Source organism: Panulirus ornatus, chromosome 67, assembly GCF_036320965.1.
Source record: "Panulirus ornatus isolate Po-2019 chromosome 67, ASM3632096v1, whole genome shotgun sequence".
Lineage (NCBI taxonomy): Eukaryota > Metazoa > Arthropoda > Malacostraca > Decapoda > Palinuridae > Panulirus > Panulirus ornatus.
Window position 1 is genome coordinate 2,736,380 of NC_092290.1, and position 18,777 is coordinate 2,755,156.

Consider the following 18,777-nt stretch of genomic DNA (forward strand, 5'->3'; position numbering starts at 1 on the left):
ATATGTATATGTGCGTGTGAGGACGTGTATGTATATACATGTGTATGTGGGTGGGTTGGGCCATTCTTTCGTCTGTTTCCTTGCACTACCTCGCTAACGCAGGAGACAGCGACAAAGTATAATAAATATCCCTGAGATAACTTGTATGGGGTTCAGTTACATTTCTTTCATCATTTCCAGGAGACAAGAGCATAGCATGTGTCATATCTCTCAAAAGATGTCATTACAAGCACATATTTATATTTGCAGATGACAGCATGATGTGGTGTGGTGCAAGTTTTTGCCTTGATTTTCCTTACATTTCTACTGATTTGTCAGCCCCAATATGTTTAGTGATGATGAATATAACAGAGATGACTATGCAGGCACAAAAATTTTTATGTCAAGATTTTCAAAAGTTAAAAGCTGCAGAGATGGATACCCTGTGAAGTATAGTTGGAAAAAAGAGGTCAAAATAAACAAGGAATTATCAGAAAAAAGTATGTGGATGAAACCCCTTTAAGATGGTATGGCGATCAAGTAAGAAATCTATACATGTTCCAAAAAGTACTCACTGCCAGCAGGTCTAAGCCATCACTATCCATTTGCTTCACTGCATTTCCAAGATTGTATTCAGTCCACTTGGGGAAATTTGCCTTGTAATCCTGCAGCTGAGTGACACCAGGCCAGTTGTCCTCTGTAGGAGTTGTCAGTGTTCTGGAAAAAAAAAATTTCTTTACAGTTATAACTATCACCATTAACTATATTCCCAGTTCCATAAGGGGAAAATGCACACATCTCATGGGGACAGTGGCTTAAAGAATATCTTTAGAACAAAGAAAGCAGCAACACTGCAGCACACACACAATTGATGGCAGAATTAAAAACATGGAAAACTTTTGATTCCACTCTGGTCGATAGAGACAGAGCAAGAACCAACTCAAATGTTCCAGCAATACTCCATCTATCTATCTATATCTCTGACAACTGTTCCCTCATAGAACTCCCTTAAGAGGTGGCCATGACAAGTCTCCATAACTAGTGAACTCTAATACGGCAAATAAAAACCAATAGATATGAAACTGCTGCTCACAAAAAACTATACACCTCCAGCATTTGGAAAGCAGATGTTGATTAGGAGGGTTTTCCAGGATATAATGAAGGAAATAGTTATGCCCAACACATTTAAGTTATCAAAAGGTTGAACTGTGGTGTTTTGAAGCTGAACAAAGGGAAATGAGTAACTTTTGGACAGATACAAGAAAATTTTTTATTTTAGCACAGTTACATTTAACGGTGCTGAAATGTTACAAAGGTCTGGAATGAAAAAGGAAAAATGTTCAATACAAGAATGATGGATGGAAGGGAAACTATATTTTATGAAATAAGGAATTATCATAAAACTGAATAGGGTAAGAGGTATTAAACATTTATAGAGATGAGAGTTGGCAATAGGAGAGAGCCCTAAAGAACATTACTGTTGATAGGTTAAGGGAAAGTCACTCCATCAATGACTACTAATGGCCAGAGAGGAAGATATGCCTTGAGAAATGGCAAGAGAAGCAGAACACCAAAGGAAGGGAATTTAGACAGCAAAGACTTGCCAAACCCTTATCAAATGCTTTCTTCCGTATTCAAGGCCCAAGCTTCACATTCATGCAACACCAATGGGATTATTATACCATCAAACATATCTATTTTTGCCATACTCAGACCACTCCTAATACCATGTCCACTCCCAGCTACCTAAAGCACTCTAATAATAACTCCTTCAGGTCCTCAACATTCAGAATTTACACAAACCATCCTCTCTTCCTTCTGCTACACTTCATTACTTTACTTTTGTTCATGCAATCTCGACTTTCTCCATTCACACACTTCCCCAACTCTGTTATCAGCATTTGAGTGTCTTTCTAGTTTACCATTAAAACCAAGTTTGATTCCCTTTCCATGCCTCCAAATGTGAAGTTAGTAAACTTAAATATGCCTGTAAGATGATTAAACATTAGCTGCATTAAATTCTGAAATCACATATTCAAAAGCTGAATCTCACTCTGTAGTTATTTGACAATTACCTGAATATCCTAAACAACTGGTCAATTTCAGAATCTCCATGGAAGAGAGGGCGCTTTGTCATCATTTCGGCAAATATGCAACCCAGGGACCAAATATCAACTGGACAGGAGTAACGGGAGGAGCCCAGGAGGACCTCAGGTGCTCTGTACCATAAAGTCACCACCTAATTATAGGGCAAAATAAAGTTTAGATTAAAATATTGGCATTCAAATGTTTTGCTACTTTCAATGCAACTTCAACATTTAGATTTCAAATGGAGGAAATGCATTCCCATACCAGTGATAAAATTCAGCACTTAATAAATAAGGCAAAAGCACGAAACAAGACCTTCCTTAAAAGTTATTTCATTAAAACTGGTGGGAGTTATTTACCTCATGAGTGTAAACTCTAACTGGGATACCAAAAGCTCTAGCCAATCCAAAGTCAGCAATCTTTATGATTCCTTGTTCATTGATAAGGAGGTTCTGGGGTTTGAGGTCTCTATGTAGTACTCTCCGTTGGTGACAATACAGGATACCTTGGAAGAGCTGGTAAAAGAAAATATATCAATTTGGCTCTGTACACACTGATATTACAAAGTAACTAAATGTGAATATACATTTCTTTTGTTTGCCTTTCCCACTTTAGTAAGGCAGCATCAGGAAAAACTAAACTTTTGAGGCAAAAGCATTCACTTGGCTTATAGTGTTTGCATTTTTAAAAAATGATACAGGAGGGAGGTACTTGTAAAACCCATTCCCAACTCTCTTGGCCACCTTCTATGATGCACAGTAGATGGGTAGTACTCTTTCTCCCCTATTAATTCTGCTATGAACAAAGTTATGTAAATATACAACATCTTTTACATATACATTCCTGAGCAACTGTTACCAGTGTATATTTCAATATCCAAAATATTACAGCCTAAGAGGTTAAGGGCTGAAAAAGGACTGATGACTGGAAATACCTGGTTTAAAAAAGGAAAATATATCCCTGGGGATAGGGGAGAAAGAATACTTCCCACGTATTCCCTGCGTGTCGTAGAAGGCGACTAAAAGGGGAGGGAGCGGGGGGCTGGAAATCCTCCCCTCTCGTTTTTTTTTTAATTTTCCAAAAGAAGGAACAGAGAAGGGGGTCAGGTGAGGATATTCCTTCAAAGGCCCAGTCCTCTGTTCTTAATGCTACCTCGCTAACACGGGAAATGGAGAAGAGTTTGAAAGAAAGAAGAAAAAGATATGTATGTGGGCAGGGGATAGTCAATGGGCATTCTTAGATTACACATTAATTAATAGGCTAGCAAAAGAGAGACTTCTGGATATAAATGTGCTGAGAGAGTCAGCTGGTGGGATTTCTAATCACTATCTTATGGAGGAGAAAGTGAATATTGTAGAGGTTTCCAGAAAAGAGGAAACAATGTCAGTGAGATGAGAGTATGAGTGTTTGGAAAAGAGATCTTTGAAGAAATATCAGCAAAGATTGAGCACAGAATTGCAAAAGGTGAGAGTAAATGAAGCAAGGAGAGTGGGTGAGGAATGGGAGGTATTCACAGAAGCAGTGCTGGCATGCAAAAGGTGGGAGATAGGCAGATAAGAAAGGGTTGCGAGTGGTGGGATGAAGTAAAATTGCTGACAGAAGAGAAAAGAGAGGTGTTTGAGTGATACTTACAGAGAAGGAGCACATATGACTGGAAAATATATAAGATAAAGTGTCAAGAGGAAGGAGTAGGCTTTGAAAAAGAGGGCAAATGAATGTTTGGAAGAGCAAGTATCACTAAACTTTAGGGAGAATAAGATATTTTGGAAGGAGTTTTATAATGTGCAATAACAAGAGAACAATTCGGGACATCAGTGAAGGGGGCAAAAGGGGAAGTGGGAGTGATGAAGCGAAGAGGAGATAGAGTAAGTATTAAGGACTGCTGAATGTGTTAGATAATAGGGTGGCAGATGTAGGGTGTTTGGGTTGGGGTGATATGCAAAGTGAGAAAGTCACAGAGAGTGGCTTGGTGAAAAGAAATGAGCTGGTGAAAGCCTTATGTGGATGGTATTGCTAATGAATGTATGAAGAAATGAGTATTATGTTGTTGAGGGTGTGCTGAAATGATTAGGACATGACAAAGAGGATACATGTCAAAAGTGGAGGGAACAAGAAGTGGGAGACCAATATGGAGGCGGAAGGATGGAGTGAAAAAGATTTTGAGCAATCAGTGCCTGAACATACAGGAGGGTGAGAGGCGTGCAAGGAATAGAGTGAATTTGGAACAATGTGGTATACTGAGGTCAACTTGCTGTCAATGGACTGAACCAGGGCATGTAAAACATCTGGTTAACCATGAAAAGGGCTGTGGGGCCTGGATGTGGAGAGGGAGCTATGGTTTCCATGCATTACACATGACAGCAAGATTGAATGTGAATGAATGTGGTGCCACCTCACTGAAGGGGAGGGAGGGGATGCTATTTCCTGTGTGGTGGGGTAGTGACAGGAATGGATGAAGGCAAGCAAATATGAATATTTACAATGTGTATACATGTATACGTATACATATGGGCGATTATGTATATCTATGTGTATACAAGTGGTTGGGTCATTCTTCATCTGTTGCCTGACGCTATCTCGCTGACTCGAGAAAAGCGATTAAGTATGAAAATGGATAAAAAAAAATAACATGTATATGAGTGGATGGTCCATTCTTCATTTGTTTCCTGGCACTACCTCGCTGATGGGGAAATGGCAATCAACTGCAATACAATATATAATATCTTTGATCAAAATGAAGGGCAACTTTCTGAGAGTCTGAGAGGCTCAGACATACATTAAAAACATTTGGAGGATAATCAGCATAAACTAGGATGCTTTAAATACACAGAATGGAGATAATATGAAGTGCTGAAAAATATAAAAATACACGGAAACCATGAAACTTACTTGATAACAATAAGATTTCACAAGCTTTTTATCCAGGTACTTGCCAGATTCAAAAGAATCTACATACTTCTTTAGATCCATGCTGAGGTACTCGAAGACAAGGAAAAGTTTACTCTCTTGCATGAGCACATCCTCTAACCTTTAAAAAAAAAATGTTCCTTTGTTTAAAATCTTAAGTTTAAAAATCACGAACCTTAATGTATGGTTACAGAGCACAACCAACATAAATGTTAACATATGGCCAACTACAATACTGTATGAATGAAGAAATAAAAGGTACAGATATACCTATTACTGACAATACTGAAGTTAAATTTATGATATTCAAAACAGCAGACAATAAAATCACACTGCAAACAATGAAACAAAGAAATATGGGATGTGACACCTCAAATGATTCAAAATATAAATGCTACTTTGTTAATAACAATGGGACATAGCAAAAAGCAATATGCAGTTCAAAGCAGAAATGTCAGAAATACAAAGGGGTAATAATGTAGGTTTGCGGCAGGGGTGTGTGATGTCTCCATGGTTGTTTAATTTGTTTATGGATGGGGTTGTTAGGGAGGTAAATGCAAGAGTCCTGGAAAGAGGGGCAAGTATGAAGTCTGTTGGGGATGAGAGAGCTTGGGAAGTGAGTCAGTTGTTGTTCGCTGATGATACAGCGCTGGTGGCTGATTCATGTGAGAAACTGCAGAAGCTGGTGACTGAGTTTGGTAAAGTGTGTGGAAGAAGAAAGTTAAGAGTAAATGTGAATAAGAGCAAGGTTATTAGGTACAGTAGGGTTGAGGGTCAAGTCAATTGGGAGGTGAGTTTGAATGGAGAAAAACTGGAGGAAGTGAAGTGTTTTAGATATCTGGGAGTGGATCTGTCAGCGGATGGAACCATGGAAGCGGAAGTGGATCATAGGGTGGGGGAGGGGGCGAAAATTTTGGGAGCCTTGAAAAATGTGTGGAAGTCGAGAACATTATCTCGGAAAGCAAAAATGGGTATGTTTGAAGGAATAGTGGTTCCAACAATGTTGTATGGTTGCGAGGCGTGGGCTATGGATAGAGTTGTGCGCAGGAGGATGGATGTGCTGGAAATGAGATGTTTGAGGACAATGTGTGGTGTGAGGTGGTTTGATCGAGTAAGTAACGTAAGGGTAAGAGAGATGTGTGGAAATAAAAAGAGCGTGGTTGAGAGAGCAGAAGAGGGTGTTTTGAAATGGTTTGGGCACATGGAGAGAATGAGTGAGGAAAGATTGACCAAGAGGATATATGTGTCGGAGGTGGAGGGAACGAGGAGAAGAGGGAGACCAAATTGGAGGTGGAAAGATGGAGTGAAAAAGATTTTGTGTGATCGGGGCCTGAACATGCAGGAGGGTGAAAGGAGGGCAAGGAATAGAGTGAATTGGAGCGATGTGGTATACAGGGGTTGACGTTCTGTCAGTGGAGTGAATCAAGGCATGTGAAGCGTCTGGGGTAAACCATGGAAAGCTGTGTAGGTATGTATATTTGCGTGTGTGGACGTGTGTATGTACATGTGTATGGGGGGGGGGTTGGGCCATTTCTTTCGTCTGTTTCCTTGCGCTACCTCGCAAACGCGGGAGACAGCGACAAAGTATAAAAAAAAAAAAAAAAAAAAAAAAAAAATAAATAAAGTATTATAAAATCAGCGCTGGTGGCTGATTCATGTGAGAAACTGCAGAAGCTGGTGACTGAGTTTGGTAAAGTGTGTGAAAGAAGAAAGTTGAGAGTTAATGTGAATAAGAGCAAGGTTATTAAGTACAGTAGGGTTGAGGGTCAAGTTAATTGGGAGGTAAGCTTGAATGGAGAAAAACTGAAGGAAGTGAAGTGTTTTAGATATCTAGGAGTGGATTTGGCAGCAGATGGAACCATGGAAGCGGAAGTGAATCATAAGGTGGGGGAGGGGGCGAAAATTCTGGGAGCCTTGAAGAATGTGTGGAAGTCGAGAACATTATCTCGGAAAACAAAAATGGGTATGTTTGAAGGAATAGTGGTTCCAACAATGTTGTATGGTTGCGAGGCATGGGCTATGATTAGAGTTGTGCGCAGGAGGGTGGACGTGCTGGAAATGAGATGTTTGAGGACAATATGTGGTGTGAGGTGGTTTGATCGAGTAAGTAATGAAAGGGTAAGAGAGATGTGAGGTAATAAAAAGAGTGTGGTTGAGAGAGCAGAAGAGGGTGTTTTGAAATGGTTTGGTCACATGGAGAGAATGAGTGAGGAAAGATTGACAAAGAGGATATATGTGTCAGAGGTGGAGGGAACGAGAAGTGGGAGACCAAACTGGAGGTGGAAAGATGGAGTGAAAAAGATTTTGAGTGATCGGGGCCTGAACATGCAGGAGGGTGAAAGGCGTGCAAGGAATAGAGTGAATTGGAATGATGTGGTATACCGGGGTCGACGTGCTGTCAATGGATTGAACCAGGGCATGTGAAGCGTCTGGAGTAAACCATGGAAAGTTGTGTGGGGCCTGGATGTGGAACGGGAGCTGTGGTTTCGGTGCATTATTACATGACAGCTAGAGACTGAGTGTGAACGAATGGGGCCTTTGTTGTCTTCCTAGTGCTACCTCGCACACATGAGGGGGGAGGGGGTTGTTATTTCATGTGTGGCGGGGTGGCGATGGGAATGAATAAAGGCAGACAGTATTAATTATGTACATGTGTATATATGTATATGTCTGTGTGTGTATATATATGTATACGTTGAGATGTATAGGTATGTATATTTGCGTGTGTGGATGTGTATGTATATACATGTGTATGTGGGTGGGGTGGGCCATTCTTTCGTCTGTTTCCTTGCGCTACCTCGCTAACGCGGGAGACAGCGACAAAGCAAAATAAATAAATAAAAATAAAAAGTCCCATTAATACCAAAACTTGTAATACTGGGTTCCATCTAGAAAAAAAATCAGTAAATAATGAAATCAAACAATCTTCAGTTCATGCAACAGGTCAAGCATGTATGCTAATACAAGAGTGTTTAACATTCTCTATGATGATCAGTCAAATCAATCTCAAGTTCCCCAACTCCATCCCTTTAAAAAACAAACTTACAAGACAATGTTGGGGTGCTGCAGTTCCTTCAACAATGATATTTCCCGGATTGCAGTGGAAGGAACACCTTCCTCCTCATTTTCCAACCTGATTTTTTTCATAGCCACAAACTTCCCAGTCTTGCGATTCTTAGCCTTGTACACCACCCCATAAGTGCCTTCTCCAAGTTTTTCTATACGTAAGTAGTCTTCCATTGTTCTGCAAGTAACTTCTTTTGAGGGAAATCATTTGGAAAAAGATCAACGTAATATGAAACAATAAAGGCTCAATACCTTCAGAAACACCCAAGAGGAGTGCTATGATATAAAAAGGAGTCAAACATGGCTAGAGCAAAGTAAAACAAATACACTTCAGTTAGGTTATGACATTTAAGTTGGTGATTGTTGCAATCTTACATTACCATATGAGGTAGTGTGTGTTGTCTCTACACAAAAGAACTTACTACAAATATTAAATTGTATTACTAGGATACTATGACATTTTATTTGTGATGTCATAATTACTAAAATGACAACATACATTACCTCACTATGCCAATTTACTAGTAATAATTTCCTCAGTTGAGCAGTAACAGCTTATAAACAGATGAACCTGAGACCAATTATATGAGGATGTAAAGAAAGGTGTCAAACTTTAAAAACTTAAAAAAAAAAAAAAAAAAAAAAATGGTAAAGAAAGGTGTCAAACTTTAAAAACTTTAAAAATATCTTTTTTTTTTGTGAAGTGCAACATTTGTGGCAGAGGAGTCCTGTACTTATGGCTAACCTGACTTATTTCCCGAAAGCAAAGCTCCTGATGAATAACAGAATATGTAATGTCACCATAACTTTACAACAAGTTTATACTGTGATCTTAAAACTGCTCACATAGACAAGAGGTAGAGTAATCTGTAAATGTGTACAGAACTTATATGTAGCCACATAAGAAAACATTATCTGAAGGGAGGAAAAAAGAACAAACCACTGCAAAGGTAAGAGTTACCCAGTATGAGTTGCAGGGATCTTTGCATGCATTATGTTCAAGGTCTAGAAATTAATATTACAAATCAAATATATAGACAAATAGTGATTGTACTGTGGTACAAAGGCAAAATATATAAAAGAACGGTAAAAACTATTTGGTGATCAACCATTAAACAGAGTTGCAAAAGTGTTCAGTAGTCACTGACAAACCTAAAATGATTACTAGTTGTAAAGTGAGAGATTAACAGGATGGATTTTGAGAGAAGTTGAAAAATAAAAATACATTTGGTAAAATTTTTTTAAAAGGTATGTAACAATAAAAATTGCCTAGAGAGAGAAAATATCAACTGTGCAGTTACGTGCTGGGACACTGATGGAAAGTGAATGATTTTTACTTAGAATAACTGGGTTTGTTTTTCATAACAGAAAGCATATGTTATGCTAAATAACTAAGACTGAGAAAATATGTATGGTTGCCTAGAAGTGAGATAAACAGAATGGGAATGCAAATAAAGTGAAGTGAAACAAATATTAAAGGCAAAACAAAGTCCAAACACTACAGTATGTTCTGTTGATGTAATCTTAATAGCAAAGAAAAAATGGATATCAAAAGGGGTGATGATGTAAGGAACTATAAGTTGGCACCGAGAAAGACCAAATGGGATACGGATGAAATGAAAGTTTGTAAATATGCAATTTGTTGATGGGGTCAATTCCAACTCTCCTGACCACGAGGGGTGGAACACTAGGTTGCTGGAAGGAAAATCAAGACGAGTATGGTGAAATGACATGCTTGAAGGATGACTGAGAATGTTGTTCTATAAACAAACTGAAGGAAAATTGGAAGTGAAAAACAACGGATGGATGGAGTATGTCGTGATACGTGTGGCTGAGAGTTAAAGGGAAAAGTTAAAATACATTTTCTATTAAAAAAAATGGATGTTTATAAATCCATATCGAGGAAAATTCATCATTCAGGAACGCCAATGCATTAACATATCGTTAACTTACATTTCACTTGAAACATGACAAATCAAAGATCATATCTAAACTGTTGTATATCTTTGGGTGAAGCAATAAACTCCCGATATGAAGCATAACCTTTTTTTTTTGTAGAGTATAATCATAAAAATAATCTCCGAGTATATCTCCACAATAAAGTCTCCAAGTAGCCTCAGCAACGTCTACTTCGTCTCTTTATTCATAAACACCTAATATATTTCCCTCCTTTACACATTACCATGCATAATCCTTAGTGTTCATCATTTTTAACCTAAGTTTGACAATAACCGCCAATTTTTCAAGACCCATGTAAATTGCTGGCGAAACAACGGTATTAACGAACTAAACAATTAAACCCTACAGGACTTATTCAGCCACCTTACATTATAATTTACATTTACCATATAATGGACTACCGTTAAGCCTAACCTGTGTCATTGCAGTATAACGAAATGAACCCAATTAACTTACTTATGAGTGATATTACAAGACAAAATCAAGTACGTCCCTCAACTCCTTGTCCAAACCTGCCAATCACAAGGCCGGGTACAAGCAGCCAATCAGCGACTTTGTTTTCATTCTTCAACCAATCACAAAAAAGTGCTGACAATTCTCTAATGGTTCTTTCTTTATACCTATCAACATTATACTAAACAACAAACAAATCCATCAATATCATCGTTATAGTTAAAAACTGACAGATAATAGTTAAACTGTGATCATTTACTCCTGATTTTAATAGTTTAATCTGTTGATGGTAATGAATGTCAGTTGTGACGTCACGAGATCAGATGGGAGAACCACAACAAACCTGAAGAAGACTTGTTGGATTATGGCACCACATACCTGTAAATCACCATGTTCTTCATGAATGTTCGCATATTGATGAGTCTGTACTCCAGAAGAGCTAATGGAAGGTTGTGAGTGTGTGAATGGAATAGTGAGCCATGTCACAAGATGAATTGGGGTTTGTTTTGATGTGGGCGGTAATATAAGATATTGTTATCAAGTGCTGATTAGCTTCGAATTATGAATTATACGGACTATTTGATGATTACCAAATGATCATATATTGATGCACAACTACTTAAGATAATTAACTGTATATGTAGCTTAATGCACAAGAACTAAATTATATTTGATAGCTTGATGAATGATTCATGCCACAGGTCCGGACACCTAAGGATTGAAGGACTTAAGTTCCAGTTTGGGCCGATCACAGAATATTATTATGGATATAGCATATTCGTATATCCGCGGACGTTTTATACATGGTGGAAGTGATTTGGAACATCATTCTTATATACAACGGCAGTAGGGATAACTATGACAGTACAATGTGGGGTGTTTGCGAGTGAAGTACAACTGTAAATCAATAAAATCACTGAAAAAATACACTATTTAGAGACTGAGAGCTACATTAAGAATATACTAGTCTTTACCATTGTGTACCCGCTGCTGCACTGAGAAGAATCAAAAACAAAGTAACACAACAAATTCATTGCATAAACCCCATGGCAACTGAATACTAATGATACCATAACATGATATATTTTTTCATTAACCTTGAAAATAAGGTAAGTTATAGATGCTTGGAGTAGTCATATAAAGTCTTTGTTTAATTCTGGAAATATTCAATCACTTCTCCCTACATTTTTTCATGACCTACATAGTCCTCACCACTTCCTCAAAATAAAAAAAATGCATCTAATTGCAATAGTCAAAATCACCTCTGGATTATTAAGCATAAAGAGTGCACTGAATAGCATTTCCTAATTGCTTATGACTTGATCTTTCATGTATCACTTGGTGTTAAAGGCTCAGTAATAGAGGCATGAGAATAAAGATTTTTAATATGAATCACGTAATATAGAATTATGATCTTAGCATCTACATAATTTTTATTTACAGTAAGTATCAGGAAGAACATGTGAATGAGGGAATTTGCCTGTTTCTGGATGGCTTTCAATGTCGTGAAGGTTAAGATCTGCAAGTCAGTGATCAGGTCTTCACAAAGGCTTGAATAGAGTTGTAAACTATAATCATTCCCACCTGCTATTTTGTAAATTTTAGAAGCTGTTATCTGTAGAAGAGGATTCTGTAATACTGTGGGCTACCATACAGTAAGTAAATCTGATTTAAGACTACCATCAGATGGCTCAGACTGATATACGAGTAGCCAATTGGTACTCTAAAGCCAGCCACAAGTGTCTGAGTCATTCAACTTTCCAAGATATCAGATACAAAGGATATTGGGATTTTACAGGCCTTAATATATGTTTCACCATTAATCACCTATAATCTGAATTGTTTGTCTCAATGGAAACAACTGCAGGCATACAGTTTTAGTTAGAAAGTGTTAACCCTCATATGCATGTCTTTCTTGTGTCCTATCTTGTATCCTTTAAGTGTTTGATTGTAAAAAAACAGGTTTCTGTTGAGAAAGTACGAGTAGTTTCAAATGAAGAAATTAATACCTGCACTGATAGAAGCTTGCAAGACATGCTTCAGCTTTTCATCCATCATGATGTGTGGGACTGGTGGTGCTGGTCTGCTTTTACCAATCCATTTTCTGATGGTTATCTAATGTTCAGGTCACTCAAGATTTTTTTTATTAAGCTGATATGTGGTAATTAACATGGTGAATAGTAGATGCTTTGTTTGGAATAGTTTGGCTGTTGGGCTTTTCATATTAGGATCCAGCTGCCTTGACTAGACAGGACTGCTAAGCAGCATGTTTTTCAGGCTTCTTGTCTTTCTTAGTGCAGAAATCGATCCATCTTCAGAAAATTTATTTTCAGTCATCCCAGGAGACACATGACTTGATATTGCCAGAGGATGGCATAAGTAATTTTTTTCTCTAAAGGCTCTGAAGTAAGGAAGAAATGGAACAACTTTTTGAAGAGAAACTGAGAAGACTGGAGAGGACTGAAAGGTGTAGGCGACTGCATATCCTAGATAGTGTAAACTTGAAGCAGCCTCAGCTACGCTCACACATTGACGAAAAATATTGTAATCAAGAAGGTATATATTTGTTTGTGCATCCTAACATAACACTACAGCATCACCGTTTTCCATTGTAAAATTCACCACCTTTTATGAAAATCAGCTAACTTAGCTCACATCTTAGTTTTTGCTTAGGTATTGGTTTATTACAGTATTAGATGTGGGGAAAAGATCTCCAGTCTGAATTCCTTAGGACCAAGCAGTGTTCAGATTACAAGTTTTTCAGATTATCAATACCATTCTTTCTGTTGAGCCCAGATTGAGAACCAAATATCTCTCAACTTTAACTATGGTGTTTATGTTTACATTCTGAGTTTTTGAATATCGTATGTATGTATTGTTTTGCTTATGTTTAAATATTTACTTTATAAAAACAAGAAACAATAATAATACTAATAATACTAATAATGATGATAATTATTATTATTATAATTATAATGATAATAATGATGATGATTTGCATAAACAGGACTAATCATGTTTATATCCCAGTTGTTTTCTCGTCACAAACTTTGCTAAATGTTAGATTGTATTGACACTAACTTATTTTTACATTAATTTATTTGGACATCTGATCTCTAGTTTGCTGAATCTTGCTGGATTTGCATGAACCATGGTTGATTTATTCATTGTTTCATGGGTCCAAGTACATATACAACATTCTAGACCTAATTACTTTAAATACTGACAATCAGTTTTTATGAATTGTGTGTACTTTTAGTTTGGCATGGTTAGGGTACTCCTTTCAGTTGTTTCCAGTGTTTTCAGTTTGTCAGTGGAATGAAATTATTCATCCTTGTGCTTGTGTTTGTGGCTTCCATCATGGTGAGATTGACCATTTTCCTTATTCTTAACAGAGATTTGCAGGTGGAATTAAATTTGGCATCAAAGTTTAATGTCCATACAGTTATATCATTATTATTTTATTATGACATAACCTCAGGGCCCCTTTTATGTGGCTCTTGAAACATCAGTGCTGTGCTACAGTCAGAGGCAGGGAAATGACGGGGTCCTTTGGAGCAAGAAGTCCTCAACAAGATCATATTCTTGTTTATCTACTGGTGATACAGCTTCACAGAAGATGAACTTTTTCACTTTTAGTGTAACCATAAGCAGACAGAGTCCAGTAACACTCTTACATTAATATTTAGCTATTAATCATTAGCTTTGCTGTATTGTGCTGGATTTGTTCAGACAAGAGAAGGTTACTAATCCTCTGTCCTTATTCAAAGATTAAGTGGTAACTTTTGTTTTTTTCATTACCTAGTCATGGTCACTTTTCTTCTTCCATCACTTAGTGTGCACTGAAATATTGTTCACAATAATTTCCTCTGCAAAGCCAAATTAGATTTTGATAAGACTTACTGAAATTACTAATTTATCAACTTAACTGAGGATTGAAGATTGAGGTGAACTTACTCAAGTATATATATACAAACAGACTGACTTTTAGTGAATTATCACTATTTATTATCATTTTAGTTATATTTCAAACTCTGAAATTTTTCAATGTTTTAGTCTCACCATGGGTTTTTCATTTTACTAGTCTCACTGCGGAAGTTTGAACATATAGGTAACTTGAATGCTTACAGTGATGTAGATCCCAAAGTGAAAAGGGATATTTTCTCTTTTTCTGACTTTATTTCTGGTAAGAAGCCTCGGTAAGAGCATTTGTGTTGCTCTATAGAGCTCAGAAGGAGGAAATGTGCTGACCCTGACTATTCTAAAATTTCTTTTGAAAATGAATGCAAATGTGCTGTGCTGTTTAACCTTAGAAATATTGAATGCACTGGCAAGAGTTAAGAATTGAGATTAGTAGATGATATAGAAATGAATCCAGACCAGTTGTGTAATGCACCATAGCTCTGTAATGTGTAAAAACGTATAGAACAAAACTCATTGGGACAACAATAATTCATGGTAATGAATAAAAGGATTTTAGCACAGAAGAACTGTAAAGAAACACTTTAGTGAGACTGTTTTATCTTTTCAGGGAAAATCATTCTCTCTTGTTCTCCTTAGAATGGAAACCTGTTTTGCCTAATCAGGTTTGATAATGGAGGCAGCAGCAAATTTATCTGCAGATGAGCCAGACCATGTAAGGTGAGGAGTAGTAACAAAGATAGATTAAAGAAATGTTTACTGTATATCTTTTCACTGAATAACTGTACTTGTTTTCAAAAACAGACTATTACCTGTTTTGACCAGTGTAGACTTAAGCTCACAACTACATTTGAAGAACACCTGGCCGACATTTTAGTTCCATCTAGGCATATACATCTTGAAACAAAAGCAAATGATGCCAACATGCTGTATACTAAGTCTGGACAACCACCTGCCATGAAGCACAAAAAAAAAACACCAAAAAAATCCAAATTCTTAACCAGCTTACAAGTAAAAAATTTAAAGCTTTCTCCTTCACAATTCAACAACTTGTACTTTCAAATCCCACCCCCGCTAAACAAGACTTTAACAGAATGACAAAACATATACACATTGTAAAGACAATGTGCACCAAACGAATGTCTTCCCAAGCCACCCTTAAACTAGCACAAACTCTGTAGGTTTGTGCTAGTTACACCTTATCTGCATTCAATATTTCAAAATTAAAGGATGATGTACAAAAGAGTGAAAAAGACAAATTTTATGGCCATTATATAGTCCTGATGCAGTGCCTAAATCCTCCAGTGTAAGGAGGCAGTGGGTTGTTGGTGGAGGTGGGTTAGGATGAGTCTCATTACTCAGAATCACTAAATTATATTTATAACTATTTTTAGGAATACTGTTTACACATTTACATAAAAATTAACACTTACATTTTATTTTCAACTTGAGCACTGTTTCCTGCATTAGCAAGGTAGCACCAGCTGGGAACAGATGAAAAAAGGCCTCATTTGCTCACATCCATTCTGTAAGTGTCACATGAAATGCTGGGAAACCACATCTACTTATCCGCAAACAGGCCCCACAGACTTTTCCATGGTTTACCCCGGATGCTCCACATGCCCTGATTCAGTCCATCAACAATATGTCGACCCCTTTCACCCTCCTGCTTACTCAGGTCCCAGTTACTCAAAATATTTTTTTCTCTCCTTCCATCTCCAGTTTGGTCTCCTCATTCTCCTTGTTCCCTCCAGTTCTGACACACGTATCCTCTCAGTCCTCACTCATTTTTCTCCATGTGTCCAAATCATTTCAGCACACCCTCTTTAGCTCTCTCAACCACATTTTCTTTGTATTACCATAACTGTCTTATCCTTTCATTACTTAATCAAACCACCTCACACCAAATGTTGTCCTCAAACATTTCACTTCCAGCACATTCACCATCTTTGGCACAGCCTTGCATCCCTATGATTTTTTGGGACTACTATACTTTGAAATATACCCATTTTCCCTTTCCAGAAAACAGTCTCTCTTGCAACCAATTCTTCAGCACTCCCAGATCCTTCATTCTCTCTCTCTCTCTCTCTCTCTCTCTCTCTCTCTCTCTCTCTCTCTCTCTCTCTCTCTCTCTCTCTCTCTCTCCCCCCCCCTGTGAGTCACTTTTGTGCCCATGTTCCATTTGCTGCTATGTACTCTCCGAAGTAGTTTAAACACTTCACTTCCTCCAATTTTTCTTTATTTGAACTTATAACTCAACTAACCTGTCTTTCAACCCTTCTGTACCTAAAAGCCTTGCTTTTATTCACATTTGCTCTCAATTTCCTCCTCTCACACACTCTTAGAAACTCAGTCACCAAGTTTTGCAGTTTCTCATTCGAATCTACCACAAATGCTGTTTCATCAGCAAATATTGACTCACTTTCCAGGCCTTCTCATCCTTTACAAATTACATAATCACCCCTTTCTCCAAGACTCTTACATTTACCTCCTGCAGCACTCCATCCGTAATCGTATTAAACAACCATGGTGACATCACACACCCCTGCCGCAGATCAACAACCTTCATGAAAATATTTACATTTTATATACTTTAAAGATTAAAAAGGCTACTGTATTATTTTCTCTGTTGCTTATATTTTATCATGATTGATTTTTATTGGGGATTTGAAATTAACTACTGATGTTTCCCAACAGGGTCAGTGTTCAGCAGCAAGTAGTACAGCTATGGTCCTACCAATATGCCATACGCTTGCGACATCTTTCACAGGTGGTGGGAAGAAATCTTCAGGGGCATAGGAACCATCCTGTCCCAGTTCCTGCTTGTCCCCTCCCATCAAAGCAGCCTCGGCCCCCTGCAACATTAGGGTATGATCGCCAAGTATGAAAGGCTTTTATTTTTTCTTTCTGCTTCCTTTTGTTAGTTAATTTTTTTGCACCTAATTACTTGACCCTTCAAATGAATGTGGACAGGTGAATCAGTAACTCACTCCATGACAGTCTTTGAAGAGGCCTATATTGGAGCAGTGGTTGCCTCTCTGACCATTTAAAGTCCCTTGAGGGTCAGAGGGGCAATTGCCTGGTGTAAACAACAAGATTAATCTCCACTGACTAATGTCCATCACCACAATCATCTTGTGCCAACCAGTGCTCATACAGATACAAGAATTGCCCTATACCAACTGCTGTGAATGTCATAAACAGACCATGAAGAAGTGCAAAGCTAAGCAAGCAGATAGCTTAGTTTTACCATAGTTATGTGTATGTCGGCTACTGTATTCCTGTAACATAATCAATTTGAAAATATTTATTACTTATGTTCACCATTAAATATATAATGTATGTTAAAGTATTATTGTAGTTCAACAAGTGTGAAAGTTTACATTACTTATTGTTAACCATCAAATACATAATGTATGTCTGCAATTCATCCAATATGAAACTTTATATCATGTTATATTCTACAAATCACCACTGAATGTACAATGTACAAGCCGTAAAATTGCTCTTTAAAACTTTCTGTACTATGTAGATGGACTTCTGATGTGCTTTTCCAAAGCATAGAATTATCTGTCTCTACCTTGATCTTAATCTCCTTTGTGAATAGTTTGCAAGTAACTATTATGACCTCCCAGTTATGTAACTCTTCAGCTCCATATTTTCAGTGAATGGCTGCTTGAGTTCAATAAACCTTTTTTGATTATATATTATTAGATCTAGTGAACAAATTTTAGACCCCAAAGGATGTATCAGCAATTATAACCAAAGGAATTACTAAAAACTTTGAAGAGGGGTGAGTCACAAGCCTCGCCAAGAAATACAGTGTATTAGGTGAGCACATTCGTAAATGGAGCAAATGAAAATTGATACACTAACTTGATGTAACATGATTCAGAACCTCTTAGTTTTGGTTTCCACAGTAATCTTATTCACAATTAATTAGCCTGCTTTTATACTTACCAGTTTTTGGCTGACTAATACTGTAGTTTACAAAGGGATTGCACATGAATTAGGGATCGTGTAGGAAGGCATGAGTTGAGCATATGTATAATTTTAGTTTTATTCATATTCAGTAATTTCCTCTTCCTCTTACTAGTTTTTTTCTTCTTTTTTTTTTAATTGGTTATTGCTTTCCCTTTTGTTTGAGAACAGAGCTAGAGTGAGAGGTTGATAGAATACCAGTGGAATCATGTATCATGAAACCCTTACTTTAATGTGAACATGCAGGCTAATTAGCAGTACTTTATTTTTCAGCTATTACTTCTCCCTTCATGCGCCATCAAATAAAGAAGAAATATTTTCAAGTGAACTTCAGAGCACTACAAATCCAAATTGGAAGGAAATAGAACCTGAAAATATAAATCCCGTAAATCTGCGATCACTCAAGGGTAGGTTATAAGCATT

The 18,777-nt window shown here is 37.4% G+C and overlaps 2 protein-coding genes across 7 annotated transcripts in view; one reads left to right on the forward strand and one right to left on the reverse strand.

Moving 5' to 3' along the window:
• Cdk1 (Cyclin-dependent kinase 1) overlaps positions 1–18,777 on the reverse strand; it is a 52,467-nt gene that overhangs the window by 1,665 nt on the left and 32,025 nt on the right. For 2 of the 3 annotated variants that reach the window (XM_071659202.1, XM_071659200.1), the window contains exons 3-7: positions 8,021–8,218; positions 4,957–5,095; positions 2,427–2,582; positions 2,055–2,218; positions 555–696 (exon numbers count right to left, since the gene is read on the reverse strand). In XM_071659202.1, coding sequence (XP_071515303.1) covers positions 555–696; positions 2,055–2,218; positions 2,427–2,582; positions 4,957–5,095; positions 8,021–8,214 — 795 coding nt within the window. In that variant the 5' untranslated portion in view covers positions 8,215–8,218. Of the gene's footprint in view, positions 1–554; positions 697–2,054; positions 2,219–2,426; positions 2,583–4,956; positions 5,096–8,020; positions 8,219–10,455; positions 10,581–18,777 lie in introns of those variants that run through there. The other variant, XM_071659201.1, reaches the window with a different exon arrangement.
• Uvrag (UV-resistance associated gene) overlaps positions 10,750–18,777 on the forward strand; it is a 28,033-nt gene continuing 20,005 nt past the window's right edge. The window contains exons 1-5 of one of the 4 annotated variants that reach the window (XM_071659185.1): positions 10,750–10,832; positions 12,851–13,008; positions 14,984–15,093; positions 17,071–17,241; positions 18,628–18,761. In XM_071659185.1, the coding sequence (XP_071515286.1) occupies positions 15,047–15,093; positions 17,071–17,241; positions 18,628–18,761 (352 nt within the window). In that variant the 5' untranslated portion in view covers positions 10,750–10,832; positions 12,851–13,008; positions 14,984–15,046. Of the gene's footprint in view, positions 10,905–12,850; positions 13,009–14,983; positions 15,094–17,070; positions 17,242–18,627; positions 18,762–18,777 lie in introns of all 4 variants that reach the window. The other 3 variants (XM_071659186.1, XM_071659187.1, XM_071659188.1) reach the window with 3 other exon arrangements.